General features: G+C 32.9%; 1 protein-coding gene across 4 annotated transcripts in view; it reads right to left on the minus strand.

Annotated features, from left to right (window-relative positions):
- The window catches only part of MCTP2 (multiple C2 and transmembrane domain containing 2), a 263,485-nt gene that overhangs the window by 192,199 nt on the left and 54,667 nt on the right, over positions 1–16,619 (minus strand). For all 4 annotated transcript variants that reach the window (XM_023497262.2, XM_023497266.2, XM_003755565.4 and 1 more), the window contains exon 2: positions 10,897–11,433. In XM_023497262.2, coding sequence (XP_023353030.1) covers positions 10,897–11,364 — 468 coding nt within the window. In that variant the 5' untranslated portion in view covers positions 11,365–11,433. The remainder of the gene's footprint in view (positions 1–10,896; positions 11,434–16,619) is intronic.

Consider the following 16,619-nt stretch of genomic DNA (forward strand, 5'->3'; position numbering starts at 1 on the left):
GGTAAGAAAATTATCACCTTATGGAGTAATAGAAAATACTACATATGCACAAAAGGGCAGAATTACAGCCACTGGGGGAACAATAAGTTTTAATATTCTGACATGTACAAATGTTTAAAAACCCTGAAGTACAGTCTATGGAGAGCTGGAATTCTAATATTATTATCTCCTTAACCAATCTCTTCCTTGTTCTTAAAACACACACACACACACACACATACACACACAACATGCACACATACACATACAATATACAATATCATATACACACATATATTATATATCTTTATGGTTATATGGTATATAAAAATCATATGTGCATACACATATATAGGTATACTTTTCACTAAAAAAGTATACTGATTATAATCTTTCTGATTTCAATGGGAATTAAAAATGAAAAGCAAAAATTTAGGAGGGAAAATATGTACCAAATCAAATAGTCAAATGCTATTCTCCTGATAAGGTATCCCTGAATTATTACTTTGTCTATCCTGTGTCATTTACTATACTTCCTCATAGTAGGTTCAATAAATGCTTATTGATGATAATAAAGCATAATATTAAAAGAAACATTTTATTTCTATACATGTATTTCTCACTGACTAGCACTAACAAGTGCTTAATAAATGTGTCTCCTTAATTCTATATAGGGGTTTTTAGAAATATCAATTTATTTGCAAATACATGGCTACATTTTAGAAGGTGGTTTGGAGATATATTTATAGATCTGGAAACCATCATCATAGAGGTTATAATTGAACTAAGGAGAACTAATGAAATTACTGAAAGAGAAAAGAGGGTCTAGGACCAAGGTCTATGATATAATCACAGATAAGAAGTAGGGCAAGGATGATGATCCTGAAAAGGAGGCTAAAATATGTGTGTATATGTATGTTTATATATAATCTGAGAATCACATAATCTAAAATAATATTAAAAGATAATAATATAATTATAATACAATTTTTATAATTACCTGAAACATGAATTTTGGCTTTGGAACATAATACTATTTTTGTGGCAGATTATAATACTAAATATAAATTCATTTAACAAGCATTTACTACATGCTTACTATAAGTAGAATACTGTCCTAGGTATGGGGTTGATTCAAAGTTTAGAAAAGACATGTCTCTTGCCTTCAATAATCCAGAAAAGGGGAAAGAAACATAACTATAAAATATGATACTATATAATTGTTTTAGATATCTCCAATGCATCTAAGGGCAGTTAGGTGGCACAATGGATAATGTGCAAGGTCTGGAGTCAGGAATGCCTGAGTTCAAATCTATTCTCAGGCAGTCACAAGCTGTGTGACTCTGGCTATGTCACATAACCCTTTTTGCCTCAGTTTATCATCTATAAAATGAGATGAAGAAGGAAATGGCCAACTACTCTAGTATTTTTGCTAAGAAAACCCCAATGGGGTCACTGAAGAATTGGACATGACTGAAATGATTAAACAACTATAAGTGCACTTAAGTTTTATACAAGGACTATAGTAGGATGCTGAGGATCAGAGAAGACATCATGGTGTAGATAACTTTTGCGGGCAGCTGTGGTATACAGCAGAAAGTACTCTGGAGTCAAAGTAACTTGCAATGAAATGCTAACTTCAACTCTGACTCTGTAACTTTGAGCAAGTGACTCAGCTTTTCCATGTGTCAGTTCCCTCATTTGCAAAATAAGGATAATGTACTAGAGAGATCACCTCTGAATGAATTCCACCAAAGGGTTAGACTTTAATCATATTTCATGATAATATTATTTGGTCTTTACCTGAAGGACAGGAAAGAATTTAGCAAAGTCAGAGAGGCAAGATATTACCATATGATGGTAAAGACTAAGCAAAACAAAACAAAACAAAACAAAAAACACCATAGAGGCGACATCTTTGGGAATAAAGAATTATCTAGTTTGTCTACACAAGAACCAAGAACACAGAAGATCAAAGGGAAAAATGAGACACACTATAAAGATAGGGTAGTGCTAAACAATGGAGGCATTACATTCCAAGGAAAGGAATCTGAACCTTATTTATCAGGTTATCAGAGGTAGTTCAGGTTTTTAGTTGATCTATCCAAAAGGAAGTTTATCCTGCTAGCAGTATGAAAGAGATTGGACAATGGGGAGATCAGAGGCAGAAACACCTTTTTGCTAGAATCTATGTGGCCCAGCTACCACACCTTTAATATATGCTATCATCAGCTTTCTTTCCTTTCAAGGCCCAGATCAATTGTTAACTGTTCCAAGGGAATCTTCTACCCATTTCCTTATCATCTCTTTCCCTCCTCAAAACTTTCTACTATACTTTATCTGAACCATGCATTTTTCCCTAATAATCTTATGTTGCAATTATTTATATGCATGTTTTATCCCAACTATTTAATTGTAAAGTCTTTAAAGACTGTCATTCATCTTTCTATACCCAATGCAAACACAATGTGTTAGACATAGTAAATATTTACCCAACTTAATAAATTTTTATTGAACTTAACAATTCCCTTTACCTTTTCTCCCAGCTTTACAACGAAAAAACAAACAAAACACACCCCATCACCAACTGCTCAATTAGGAAAAACCATTTCTGGCCATAGACTCTGAATACTTCTCAATATTCAGTGACCAATATTATTGCCAGTATACTAGATGTTGCTCCTAAATAAAAGGAACTACTAACATTGAGAATTAAAGCTAAACAGAGCATTTGCTTTCTCCAACTTCTGTTTAATTGATAGACATTCATATCTCTTTATTGCAAATGGGCAGGTACATAATGGAAAGAATGCCTAATTCAGGACCTGGTCCCTAACTGTATGAATGTGGGGAAGTCACTTCCTCTCATTAAGCCTGATGTTGTTTGTTTGTTTGTTTTCATTTGCAAAATATGGATACTGCTATTTGAATAACCTATCTCTCAGGGTTATTATACTTGATAGAACATTAAATACTATATAAACATTGTTATCCATGGTACTGTTGGAGGTTAAGAAAGCAAAAATAATCACTAAAAAGGGAAAAACAGGGATTTGAATTTAGACTAATTTAAGATTTTTAAACCACACATACTAATCTTTATAAGAAACTGAACTCATTATCTGCTACAATATCAATGTTATTTTACAGATCAAGGTAAAGAGGCAGATTTCCTTTTTATAACTGATTTCAAATATTCTTTCAAATTTATTATGGAGTTATTAGATCAGAAAACTATGTAATGACTTATTTATTTACTAAAACTAAGTAGCCATTTAAAATTTTTAATTACTTTATCTGCATCAATAAACATTCTCTTACGAATATTTCTTCAGAATCCTGCTCTTCCTTTGAATTCCAACTCAACTATTATTTCCTCCACCCTATCCCTCAGTTCTTAGTACTGTTTTCTCCTCAATTTTCCATTTTCTGTGTTCTTTTCTGTGTCCATATTGTATGCCCTAGGAGAATGTAAGGTCCTTGAAGAGAGATGGTCTTTCAGTTTTGCCGTTTGAGGGAGGTCGTGGTCAGAAGCAAAATACTGGGGAGGAGGGAAAGGGGGGAAAGAAAGAGAAAACTTTTGTTTTTGTTTGTACAGTGACTAGTACAATATGTAATATATATCTGGAGTTTAATAAACAATTGTTAAATCTGTTGAATTGAATTTTCTTCAACAAAAGAAAGTATCCATAATTATTTTAACAGAATAAACATATGCATATTTTTATCTTCAATTACTTCAGGTGTATAACACAAGATGACTATAAACCAAGAAAAGATGGAAACTTAAATAAATCTGAACTCAAAATGATATAAAGAAAAATAGAAAGGCAAATGATAAACCTCTAAAAGCCATCATGTACTAATAATGATGATTTGTGAAAAACAAGTGATATACAAGACATCTCTGTGAATAGAAAAAGGTGAACTATACATTAACAAGAATAAGAGTTAACAAATGGGCAGCCTGGATGATCCTTTGAAGAGAAATTTATGAAAAGTCAATGACAAGAATAACTAAAAAGATTAAAGTGTGGGTTGCTTACATTTTAAACCAGTGATTAGTATACCCCGATGAATGAATGTATAAATGGTGGATGGATGAAAAAAAAGAAACATTTATTAAGGAAGTACTATGGGCTGCACAGTGGGAATATAAATATAATAGAAAAAACAGGCACTTCCCTTTTACATTCTAAAGTAGGATATAACACACGTATGCTGAGAGTGGCCAAAGGAGGACATCTGGTCCAGAAATATGTAGAGATGGTAGTGGAGTAATTTGGGAAGTAGCCTGACAAAGTTTCTAAGATCAATAGTAAAACTAATTTGGTCTTACTTCCAGTATTAAAGTTTGAAGGGATACACATCTAGGGACAAGGTAACTGATAAGGCTATCTAGATGGTAATTGGAAAGGAGGAAGTGAAGTGAAGAATGTTTGGAATCTATCTGAAATAGTGGGTAGGTGAGGCAGGCACTACTAAGGACAAGTGGATTTTGCTCCGGGTCAAAATTCCAGGAGTGTTAAATCCTATAGAGTATGAGCTCAGATTCTGGAAGACAGATGAGACTATGAATCCACAAAAACATCAAAGAGAAGTAATACTATATATTTCAGTTTTTGGTTATTTCAAAGTAATAAAATGTTTTATTCATCTTCATCTTTGTGAGTTGCAGTGTGCAAATAAATTCATCACTTGGTAAACATGATTAACATCACCAAGTTTAACTATGCTGCTCCTTAGACAACAAACATACATAACAAACTGCAATCAATTATTTTCTAATCACTTACTAAAGTAGTGGCAGACATATATATATATATATATATATATATATACACATACATACATGCATACACACATACATACATATGCACCCACACAAATACAATGTAAATATATAGAATAATACAATCATGTCAATAGAAGAAATTTAAAATATTGGTTATGTAGCTAATTCAATCTTTACTTTCCTCTTTCTACTTATTCATAAACTTGAAAAAAGTAAGCTCATTCTTAAATTTAGAATTTTCTAAGCTAAAATTAGATCACACTATTACCACTGCTTAATAGATGTCTTCCAGTTTGCTGAGACAACTTCCTCTAAAACCTCATCAACAAATATTGTGTGGTGGGTTTTTTCTTTGACGCTGAAACTTATAAGCATTAATATTTCACATTCATGAATGCTGGAGGCACATATTGTTATCAACAGAAAATCAGTCTCCCCAAATGGTCTAATAAGTACAAAAAGGAGAAAAGGAGATAATGAAATAAAGAAATACTAGACAAAAGAAATAAGCTGGACTCAAACTACTGGTCTGCTGAAATGGCAATTTTAGAACTTGAGTTTTTTTTTTTTTTTTTTTTTTCTCTCATTAGCTATATTACTGTTTCATTATCTAAGTTACTTGACAACTCTGGGTCTCAGTTTACTTATCTGAAAATGATGATATTATCTGAAGATCTTTCTGGCTCTAACATTCTATCACCCTATCTTAAATGACTTATTTGACTTAAGAATTTAGAGGTAAATCTCAATACAAAAAATTTTAAGAAATGTGAATGTAACATGCACATAGGAGGGCTTCCAATGCTAAGGTGAAATTTGATCTTACACTAAAAAGCATTCTAAGAGCAGCAGCTCTTAGAGACAGTTCTTTTTAGGTGGATTTACAGATTCAGATAATACAATGTTGATCTCTATGACAAAATGAAGAATTATCTCTTTTCTTTTTGTAAAATTAAATGGAGTAAAATTAGAGTTAACTAGAATTTTTGATATATCATGTGTCCTGATTAATTTAATATTCAGATTCATCTTTCAACCTCTGTCAGTTCATTTTTCCCTCCCCTCATGTTATGTATGGGGAAAAAAGCTAAGTGTTATAGTGGAAAGAATGCTGGCAGAACTAAGGAAAAGAGGTTCCTACCTGTGTGAGCACCATAGTTAAGGCACTGAACCTCTCAAGCCTCAATTTCCTCATTTATTAAATAGGTAAAATTATATTTGCACTACCTACCATGCAAGGTTGTCATGAACAAAACATTTTTCAATCTCTAAACTCTTTGTCTACTGACCTATGACCATTATGATATAAAAAAATAAACTTGGTTGCACATGATTGAGCAACGTGCAATGTTTATATCATTATTTTAATAATAATAATAATTTTATATCATTTGATCTTGCTCATATGTGCTATTATAAATTTCTATTTTACATGAGGAGAGTGAGACTCAGAGAAAATAAATGACTTGTCCAGGATTACATAAGGGAGTGTCAAGGCAGGAAAAGTCAAACATTTCTAATTTTGAATCTAGTAGTCTTTCCTACTTACCTGATCCATTCTTTGAATATTAGTTCTCATTTTATTGCAATGGGAATGTTTATAGGTGAATAGGCTATTTGCTTCAAAGAACCTTCAAAATGGAAGCATTTTCTATTTCCTTGTCATTCACTCACTTTTCTATTATTTTAAAACTGTTTTTCCCCCAGAGTAGTTAATAATTCCTTATGGTTAAATCTAATGACTTTTTCTTTCAGTTCTCATTCTTCCTGACCACTTCACCACATCTGCCACTGTTAACAACTTCTTCTTTTTTGATAGACAACTTCCTTTGGTCATATGTGTAGCTGTCACCAGGAACAAAGACAAAGCCCAAAATCCTACAACATTCTTCTGTGAAAGATTGAGCACCAATTAATCATTGGTTTTGCTCCCCAAACACTGTAACTTACGAATGCTATCTACGAAGATTTGGAGCGCTGCAGAGAGAGAAAAAAAAAGTGTTTGTGGAAAGAATAGTGACAGCAAGTTAGTGATAGATCTTCACTATTTTCTGGAAAGATGTTTACCAAGTGATAGACACTTTAAAACATGCTCATTTTGCCCCACTAATAAATCATTCATTCTATGAGACTTGGGGCTTGTTTCATTTTAGGGTCCTATAATGTTTAGCAAAGAGTTTTTAAGATATGTTTCAGCCTTTTTTCAATAGTGTCAACCTCTTCATGACCATATTTGGGGTTTTCTTGACAAAGACACTAGAATGGTTTGCCATTTACTATTCCAACTTATTTTACAGATAAGGAAACTGAGGCAAACAGGAATAAGTGACTTGCCCAGGGTCATATAGATGATAAATGTCTGAGGCCAGAGTTGAACTCAGGAAGAAAACTCTTCCTGACTACAGAACTGGCACTTTAATCTCTGTGCCACTTAGCTGTCCCCTTTTGAACATATTGGGCAATGGATAAAATGTTTGCTGGATTCAATTATCTGTTCCCTTCTCCTGGTTATTATTTTTGATCTGCAAATGTGACTTGTATTAAAACACTCCCAGTAAAAATAAATAAAAAAGCAAAACAAACAAAGAAAAAAACCTCAATTCTGTCTCTGCCACCAGTATATGCCAACTTAGGTAGTCTTAATTGTACAGGCCACTGAGAAGTGAAGTGACTGATCATAAAACCAGTGTGTGTCAGAGAATGAAATTCAGGCCTTATTGATTCCTAGGACACTCCCAATACCCTGCATCATGCTCCCTCTTGGAGGAAACAGAAGCTTAGGCAGGGTCTGACTAGCATTAGGTCACAGAATTAATAAGTGTCAGAGGACAGTCTTGAATTTACATCTTCTGATTGTTAGGTCAAGACTCTCTCCATCTGAAAACTAAGCAAATACTAGAGTAGTTTTTAAAATACAAAATATCATCAAGTGGTAGCTATCATTTGGCTCCCTCTACCTAAGCAGAATGCAAAACAACAAACATGGTATACTCTAAACTCTTATTAGTTGCATCTTTTGTAAGGAGGAGAATTCTAAATAATTATTAAATTTAAAATGAAGAACATTTTAAAGGAAAAAACAACATAAGCAGAGAAGAAAAGTGTCTTGGAATTGCTGCTAAGATAATGGCAGCATACTCTAACCAATAAATACTCAGAAAATGAATAAATAGTATTCAAAAGAAGAGTAGGAAACTATTAATAATATGAAAGATTGTTTCAAGTAATTAATGATGATGGAAGAAACGCAAGGATGTCATCTCATTTGTAGAAAATAGATAACAAAAGAAAAGAAAAATTAAGATTTGAGGGACTATGAAAAGATAGGCACACTACCATATTATTGATGGTACATTGAATCTGGAAGGTAATTTGGAACTATAAATTATGCTTTTAAAAGGGACTTAAATGCATAATCTTTACCAAATATTTCGTTGTTAAGCATATTGTGCAAAGAAGGAGGGAGAAATAACAAAATATTTATAGTAGCACTTTTTTATGTGTGAGTAATAAAGAACAAAGATAGATAAATCATTCACCAAATTAGCTGTAGCAAATAAATGTGATACAAAAATACTCTTCTAGATGGTAAACTTGTTGAAGATAGTCTATCTTTTGACTCTTTTTGTATTTCTAGTATTTAGTACAATGCCTGGCATATAGCAAGTGTTTAATAAATGCTTACTGATTGGTGAATGAATTAAAAGAAATAATGTATATGAATATGAATCATATAGACTATTGAAATAAGAAAACTAATATATAGTAAATTTCAAAATACAAATGGAAAGAATAATAAAAACAAAACTATCTAAAATAAATTCTATAAAATTATAATGATAAGAGTTGAACCACAGGAAGAGGGGATTTGGGAATGTACCTCATTTCCTATTTTACAAAGGTAGGTGACTGTAAATGTGAAACATTGCTTATAATAGCAGATTTAGTTGATATATTAGTTATAGAATCACAAAATCAAAACTGCAAGAGACCTTAAAAGGTCTCTAGCTCCTTTTATTCCTCTTGTTCCTGTTCCTTTTCCTCTGCCTCCTATTTTTAAAAACTAGTCAGGCATTAATGCTGAATGCTCATTTAAACATCAAAACAACCCAGAAAGGTGGGCCCTATTGTTATCCCCACTTGATAATATTTGAGGAGACTGAGGCAGACAAAGATTAAGTGAGTTTCCAGAGACACACAGCCAATAAGTGCTTGAGACTTAATTAAAATTTGGCCCTTCCTGACTCCAGCCCCAGCTATCCACCATGCTACTCTCTGGCTCAACCTAATAACTATTACCAGTTACAATCCCCATTCATTCAGTTTTACAAACTGGAAAATTAGATGATATCTTTGATTTCTCACTCTTCCTGAATCATCAAGTTTTATCTGCTCATCCCTTCTAATATATTTCATCTTTGCCCCTCAAGAATCCTTATCCCTTTGTACCTTGACTACTTTAAGAATCTATTTCTGAGTCCATGCTCCCTGACTGATGCATAAAGTATTGCCTTGATTCCATGCTTTTCCCATGTCTCGTTTTCATTTCGTACACACACACATACACACACACACCCTTTGACCTTTTGAAGAGCCAATACTTAGTACCTATGTTTCCTTGGTCAATTGCCTAACCTCTTGTACCTCATTTATAAAAATGAGTTTAACCAGATAACCCCTCCAGAAAGAACCAAATTTAAACTTTTTTTTTCCTTTTCTTTTGCTGAGGCAATTGGGGTCAAGTGACTTGCCCATGGTCACACAGCTAGGAAGTTTTAAGTATCTGAAGCTAGATTTGAACTCAGGTCCTCCTGATTTCAGGGCTGGTATTCTATTCACTGCACCACCTAGCTGCCCCTAAACTTTTTTTTTTTTTTAAGAAAACTATGAAAGAAGGGAAATAAAGTCAAATCAAAAGTGATAAGGTAGGAGAAAGCAAACAAGAGGCCAGGAAAGTGGAAGGAGATATAATCAAAAGTGACCTTCAGAGTTGAAGATCTCACAGTTTCAGGAAAATATAGTAATTATTCCCAGTCAAAACATGATTATCTTAGTAGTAGCCTGAAAGAATTAATCCACCTCTTAGAACTATTTAAAGAACAGCTCCTCTACAAGACTGTATTCTATTATTAGTAAAGGGATTATTCTCTCAAACCATTACAAATATAATTATTCTTTGTTTCCAGTACCTTCCATCCCAACCAATTTTCCAGAGATTTACCAAAATATTGTGCCCAAAAATACAGTCTGACTCTACTCAAGAAACTAAAGTGGCTCCCTTTTTTTTTTTTTTTTAAGTGAAATGTAAACTTCTTTACTCGGCAATCAAAGTCAGTCACCATTTGACTAAAACTTCCTTTTCCAGATTTGCTACAAATAAGTGCCTTGTCCCATCCCTAGTATACCAGGTGTTACAAACACATTAACCTACTGTAACAATATTATTATATCCTGTCCCTGTACTTTTTCATAAGCATTCTTCTTCCTCCTTCAGCTTCCAATCTTATTCCAGAATATGCTCTTTCCCTTCACAGTGCTACTTAACAGGATATATAAATTCTTTCAAAGGCTAGTTCTGTTGTTGCCATCTATACAAGGCCTTTCCTAACACTCATACTCCAGTTTGTGGTGCTTTCTCCTCATCTCAAATTACTTCGCACTTGTTTTGAGCTGTGCTGTGTTTATTTCTCTAAATAAACTGTTATATAATGGTAAAATTTAAGTTCATTGTTTCATTTTTTGTTTCATTTTTGCCTTTGCATCATCCATGCCTTAAAGAGTAAGTTTTATATAATTTATGCTTAATAAATGCTTGTCAATTAAATTATAAATAGGTGCATTTTAGGCTTTCATGCCAGAGGTAAAAAATAAAAACAAAAATCCCTAAATATCAAGTATAGCATTTGATGAACTAAATTATATTATAAGAAAGATTAGTGATATTTAAAACTGCATATCAGTTCCACAATTCATGGAAATATTTAGTGACATCAACATGACAAATTCAAGCTTTCCTAGCCTGACTGAACCACACAAATCTCAAACAAAAACATTTTTTGTTTACAACTTTTGACAAAATTTCACAGAAATAAAATTTGCACATTCTAAACTGATTCACTCACCTCTGCTTCTTCTACTATATCACCAGCCAGGTTTGTCTTCTGAAGTACCTCAAAGATACCATCACTAGATGCCCTCCTTTCCTCCAATACAGAGGCATACATGTTTTCAGAAACTGTTTCAGCTACACCATAATGGGCTACCTCCTCCTGGATCCATTCAGAGTCTTCTTCAGATTGTTTCAAGGAATTACTGCTGTTCTTGAGAGACATTCCAGCAGTAGAAAGACCATGAGGTACAGATGTGAACGAGGCCTGATGCCCTGAATAAGAATGCCCATCTTGGGCCAAAGCCCCAGCCTCCAGTATGTCAGGTACTGACAAGCTCAGTCGTCTGTCCAAACGACAACTTTCTCTTAAGTTCAGAGTTCTGTCTGAGTTTTTCTTCACTTTCTTCTTGCTTAAGTTGAGTAACAAAGGCCGTGTTCTCTGTTTCAATGAACCCCAGACAGATGGTTTATCCAGATCCATGACTATATAAGTTACTGTAAAAAAATTCTTTTTGCTGGGGAGTGCTTCAGTTTAAAACTTCAACAAATCCTATAAAACATGATATAGGAAAAAAAACAGTAGTTAACTTTCTAAATAGGTTTACTTTAGAGCAAAATACTTTGGGAAAAACACAATTTGTATTTCCCGATCTTCCACAAAATGACTCAAGAATGAGAACAATTCAATTAGTAATTTTCCTCACTGGGGAAAATGCAATATTTTTTGACTATGAGTCGAGGCCTTTAGACCTTATCACAATAGAATCTGGCAAGTAAAAGCAACACACAAAGCACGGAACATATGATCTAGACAACTATTTTCCTTCTTTTCCTCCCAAGGGAAAGCATAATAACAAAAATTTCCTAGGGATTATTTACGCATTTTATAGATTAAGAATTTTAAGTACTTAAACTGGTGTGATCAGTGTAGACAACTTTCCATTCCTTAAACCAAAATATAAGACAAACAGTATTTCCCATTGATGCTCTTATTTTGGAAGCCAATTGCCCACCTACATCAATCAGAACACCATCCCAGTAATACTGCCATATTCAAAACTATCAGCAAAAGAGTTAAGCCATCAGGAAATCTTTTCTAGAGGTTGCATGTCTCTGTTGCCATGTCTGAGAAGTGAACCTTTAAAACAAAAGTAAAAGAACTCAAGTAGGAAAAGCAGCTGAATGGCACAGTGGATAGAGGTGCCTGAAGACCAAAGTTCAAATTCAGCTTCAAAAAATTATTATCTATTTGATCCTGAACAAGCTCTACCTCATTTTCCTGAATTGCAAATTGGGGATAATAAGACTGTTGTGAGGATCAAATGAAATAAAATTTATAAAGCACTTCACAAACTACCTGATATGTAGAAGATGTTTAAGAAATGTTTTTTTTTTTCCTTTCCTTCTTTTTAAATTTTATTCAGATTCAATAATATGAAATCTACTCTAGGGCCTAATCCATGTGATTGGCTGACAATAAAAGTTAGCTTACTTAGCAACTACACCTACTAGGTAGATGTTCCCATAGACCGCACTTCACATTTCATCTAGTCATCCTGCTATTTGCTTACCAATGATGTATCACTTTTTCTTTTTTTTTTTTTAATTTAATAGCCTTTTATTTACAGGTTATATGTATGGGTAACTTTACAGCATTAACAATTGCCAAACCTCTTGTTCCAATTTTTCACCTCTTACTCCCCACCCACTCCTCCAGATGGCAGGATGACCAGTAGATATTAAATATATTAAAATATAAATTAGATACACAATAAGTATATGTGACCAAACCGTTATTTTGCTGTACAAAAAGAATTAGACTCTGAAATATTGTACAATTAGCTTGTGAAGGAAATCAAAAGTGCAGGTGGACATAAATATAAGGATTGGGAATTCAATGTAATGGTTTTTAGTCATCACCCAGAGTTCTTTCTCTGGGCGTAGCTGGTTCAGTTCATTACTGCTCCATTGGAAATGATTTGGTTGATCTCACTGCTGAGGATGGCCAGGTCCATCAGAACCGGTCATCATATAGTATTGTTGTTGAAGTATATAATGATCTCCTGGTCCTGCTCATTTCACTCAGCATCAGTTCGTGTAAGTCTCTCCAGGCCTTTCTGAAATCATCCTGTTGGTCATTTCTTACAGAACAATAATATTCCATAATATTCATATACCACAATTTATTCAGCCATTCTCCAACTGAGGGACATCCATTCAGTTTCTAGTTTCTAGCCACTACAAAAAGGGCTGCCACAAACATTCGTGCACATACAGGTCCCTTTCCCTTCTTTATGATCTCTTTGGGATATAAGCCCAGTAGTAACACTGCTGGATCAAATGGTATACACAGTTTGATAACTTTTTGAGCATAGTTCCAAACTACTCTCCAGAATGGTTGGATTCGTTCACAACTCCACCAACAATGCATCAATGTCCCAGTTTTCCCGCATCCCCTCCAACAATCATCATTATTTTTTCCTGTCATCTTAGCCAATCTGACAGGTATGTAGTGGTATCTTAGAATTGTCTTAATTTGCATTTCTCTGATTAATAATTACTTGGAGCATCTTTTCATATGACTAGAAATAGTTTCAATTTCTTCATCTGAGAATTGTCTGTTCATATCCTTTGACCATTTTTCAATTGGAGAATGTCTTGGATGTATCACTTTTTCAACTTTATCCTTCACATTTAACCTAGCTCTTGAACCTGGATCTCCTATCTATGATCCTAGTCACTGGGGAAGATCACATACTCATCTTTGGAGGCTCCTGTGTTAAGTCTCAGCAAGCTGGTTGGTGATTCATTAATTGCAAACTCACCAAATTTACAACATGATTCTGGACACCATACTATGGTTCACCTTTACATCCATCTACATTAACTTTTATCATTTGGTCATCCCTTATTTTGAACATAGTAATCAATTAATAATACCATTTCTTCTAGAAAGGGCACGTCAAATAACTGCCTGGAGCAATTCACTATCCTTGTGCAATTTACTATCTAGACCAAAACTGTTCCCCTATTCAAATGTTGACTTTCTCTGTTAATAACATTTTTAAGTGCAAAACCTCTTTATGTTTTGTTCGTTATGGTATGTTCATCTCCCGAAAGTTTTGAGGCTTAGTCTTTTTCATTCATTCATTCTGTTGGCACTTCCAAAGTTATCAAGACAAATAGCCAAATAGAGAGCTCATTTAAATTGTTCCCTACAATACAGGTATGGTTTTATTTATTTATTACATATGTGATTATATTCAGTCTAAAAACAAGTGACAAAAAAGCTGCCTAATCAAAGTTTGAAAACTGTTTTTGTATTCATATACAAATATGGATTTTTTTAAGTTTTTAAGTTCTATACCTTTTTTTTTTTTACTCCTGAAGATGCATAGTCATGGTTTCCAAACAAAAAGTCTATTTGGCAAAAATTATTCCTTCTGAAAAGATTTTGTAAAAATGCTTTTTTCCTTCTTAAAAGTGGAACTTGCACAAACTGTCTAGAAAGTTTGGGTCATCATACTTATAATGCTTAGCTAGATAAAGAAATGTCCTTTAAAAAAAAAACCACATTTTGAAAGTATTAGTCTATGAATCCAAATTGCATATAAATCATAAATGAGGCTGAAAGGGAAGAAACTACCAATACTACTTTTTCAATATGTTTTATTCTTCATTTATGACTTTTTAAACTATTTCCAAATGCTTTATGTTATTTTTGACAAGTGCTCCACCAGTTTTGACTGGGAGATTTCCAGTGCTGAAGAAATTATATTACAAGAAAGCCCACTGTACTTATAGACATGCCAGGAACCTAGGAACATTTTCCATGTAATAGTTGTTGTTTTTCTTAATAAATTAAATCTCAATAATAAAACAGTATTTATTAAAAAATAAATAAACTATTTCCAACTCATAATCCTGAGAGAGTTAATTATCTAATATGTACATTAACTAGATCTCTTGTTTTTAACCTACCTCATCCTATCTTTTGGCTCACAAATTCTTCTTCAAAGAAATCTTTAAATACAAATTCAAATGTACAATAAAATGTCTTCATTCCTTCTAAGAGATGTTTAAAAACAAATTTAAGGGACTGCTTTTCTTTACTAAGGGAAACACAAGTTAACAAGTTTACAAGTTAAAATTTAACTATGCTCTCGAAAATTATTTCCCTTAGATCAGGGCATTATCTGGCAAACTATGGCTTTCAGTTATTGAATTTAGAAAAGTATACTTTGTTGCCAAGCTCCCAAAAAGCAATCAAGATCTCTACCTGGCAGAGCCCTAAGCCAAGACACTTAATGGAAGAAGCCTCATCTATAACACTTTTAAGAGTACACAGGTTTCTAAATTGGCTGCAATCTACCAGTCTAATGGAGGGGAAAAAAACAACAACTCAAAAATCTTTAAAATACTAAACAGAACAACATTACTATATAACTTAGGATTAAATGACAAGAAAATAAATATTCATTCTAAGGAATTGGAACTGAGAATATAGTGAAAAATAAATGTCTAACATAAACATAAATATAAAAATAGAATTTAATTAAATATATATTAAATTCAACTTTTTTCACAGTGTTTTTATTTGACTAGGACTTAGAAAAAACTGATATCGTGTTCCTGTCATTAAAATGTGTTATATTTATATATTGTTATTATAACAAACATATTTTAAATTTATATATATATATATATGTATAAAATGACAAAAGAATAAAACTACTCTTCTCTCATAGGACATCTATATATTATATTGGTGGAGCATTTTACCATTAGCTCAAAGGGGTCTTACTCTATCTTGGAGGGGGGGGAAATAAAGAAAGTGAAAGAATCTTCATATTTTTAATCCTGAACTGTGTCTACCATTTAGGAAGGAGATAAATACATTCTAGATTATACCAGATTATACTGAAGTTAGCATCCTACTTTACTCAGTATAATTACCAGAATTATCAATCCACATAGGATCATAGATTTTGAAATGGGGTTTTCATTTTATCATTAAAGAAACAGTCTGAAAAAGGTTAAGGGATTTACCAAGTGTTACACAGTAAATAATATTAAATGTCTGAAACAAGATTTGAACTTGGGTCTTTCTGACTCCAAATACAGAACGCTATACTCTATCCACAACGTCACCCAACTACCAAATATGTTTTTATATTTAAGAGCTTAGCTTTTACAGTTCCATAACTGGGTCCATTTTTAAACTTGAGAAAAGCTTTGAGAAATGTGGACATTCAATTCAATCTCTTACATTATCCTGAAATGTCCTTATTTTCTTAAAATAAATTAGATTTCCTTTCCTGAATCAAAACTTCTCAATCAGTCTGTTATGGTGCTAATGATTTCTTAGCTCAAAGAGTTAGTTTGTAATCAATACACATATCCTAGAGAAGCAAAGTCAACAATGTTCAGAGCACAATTTCCTTAAACAGATCAATTTAAATTATTTCTTTTTAAAAATACTTATATTTCAATGGGGGAATAAGGTTTTTAATCCAGATATACTGCTGGGTTGGGGGAGGTGATCCCTTTGAGATCTGAAGTCTAAATATTTACAAGAAATCTTTTAACAAAAGTCCCATAATTGACGTTTATTTCTTAAGAACATCTTTTTTCGTGTAACTTACGTAGCTCATATATAGTGAAGAAGTGAATCAATTAAAAATAAATCAAATATTTCTAAAGTAATTTTTAAAAATTTAGGACATTAGGATGCCC

This window comes from Sarcophilus harrisii, chromosome 2, assembly GCF_902635505.1.
Source record: "Sarcophilus harrisii chromosome 2, mSarHar1.11, whole genome shotgun sequence".
NCBI lineage: Eukaryota > Metazoa > Chordata > Mammalia > Dasyuromorphia > Dasyuridae > Sarcophilus > Sarcophilus harrisii.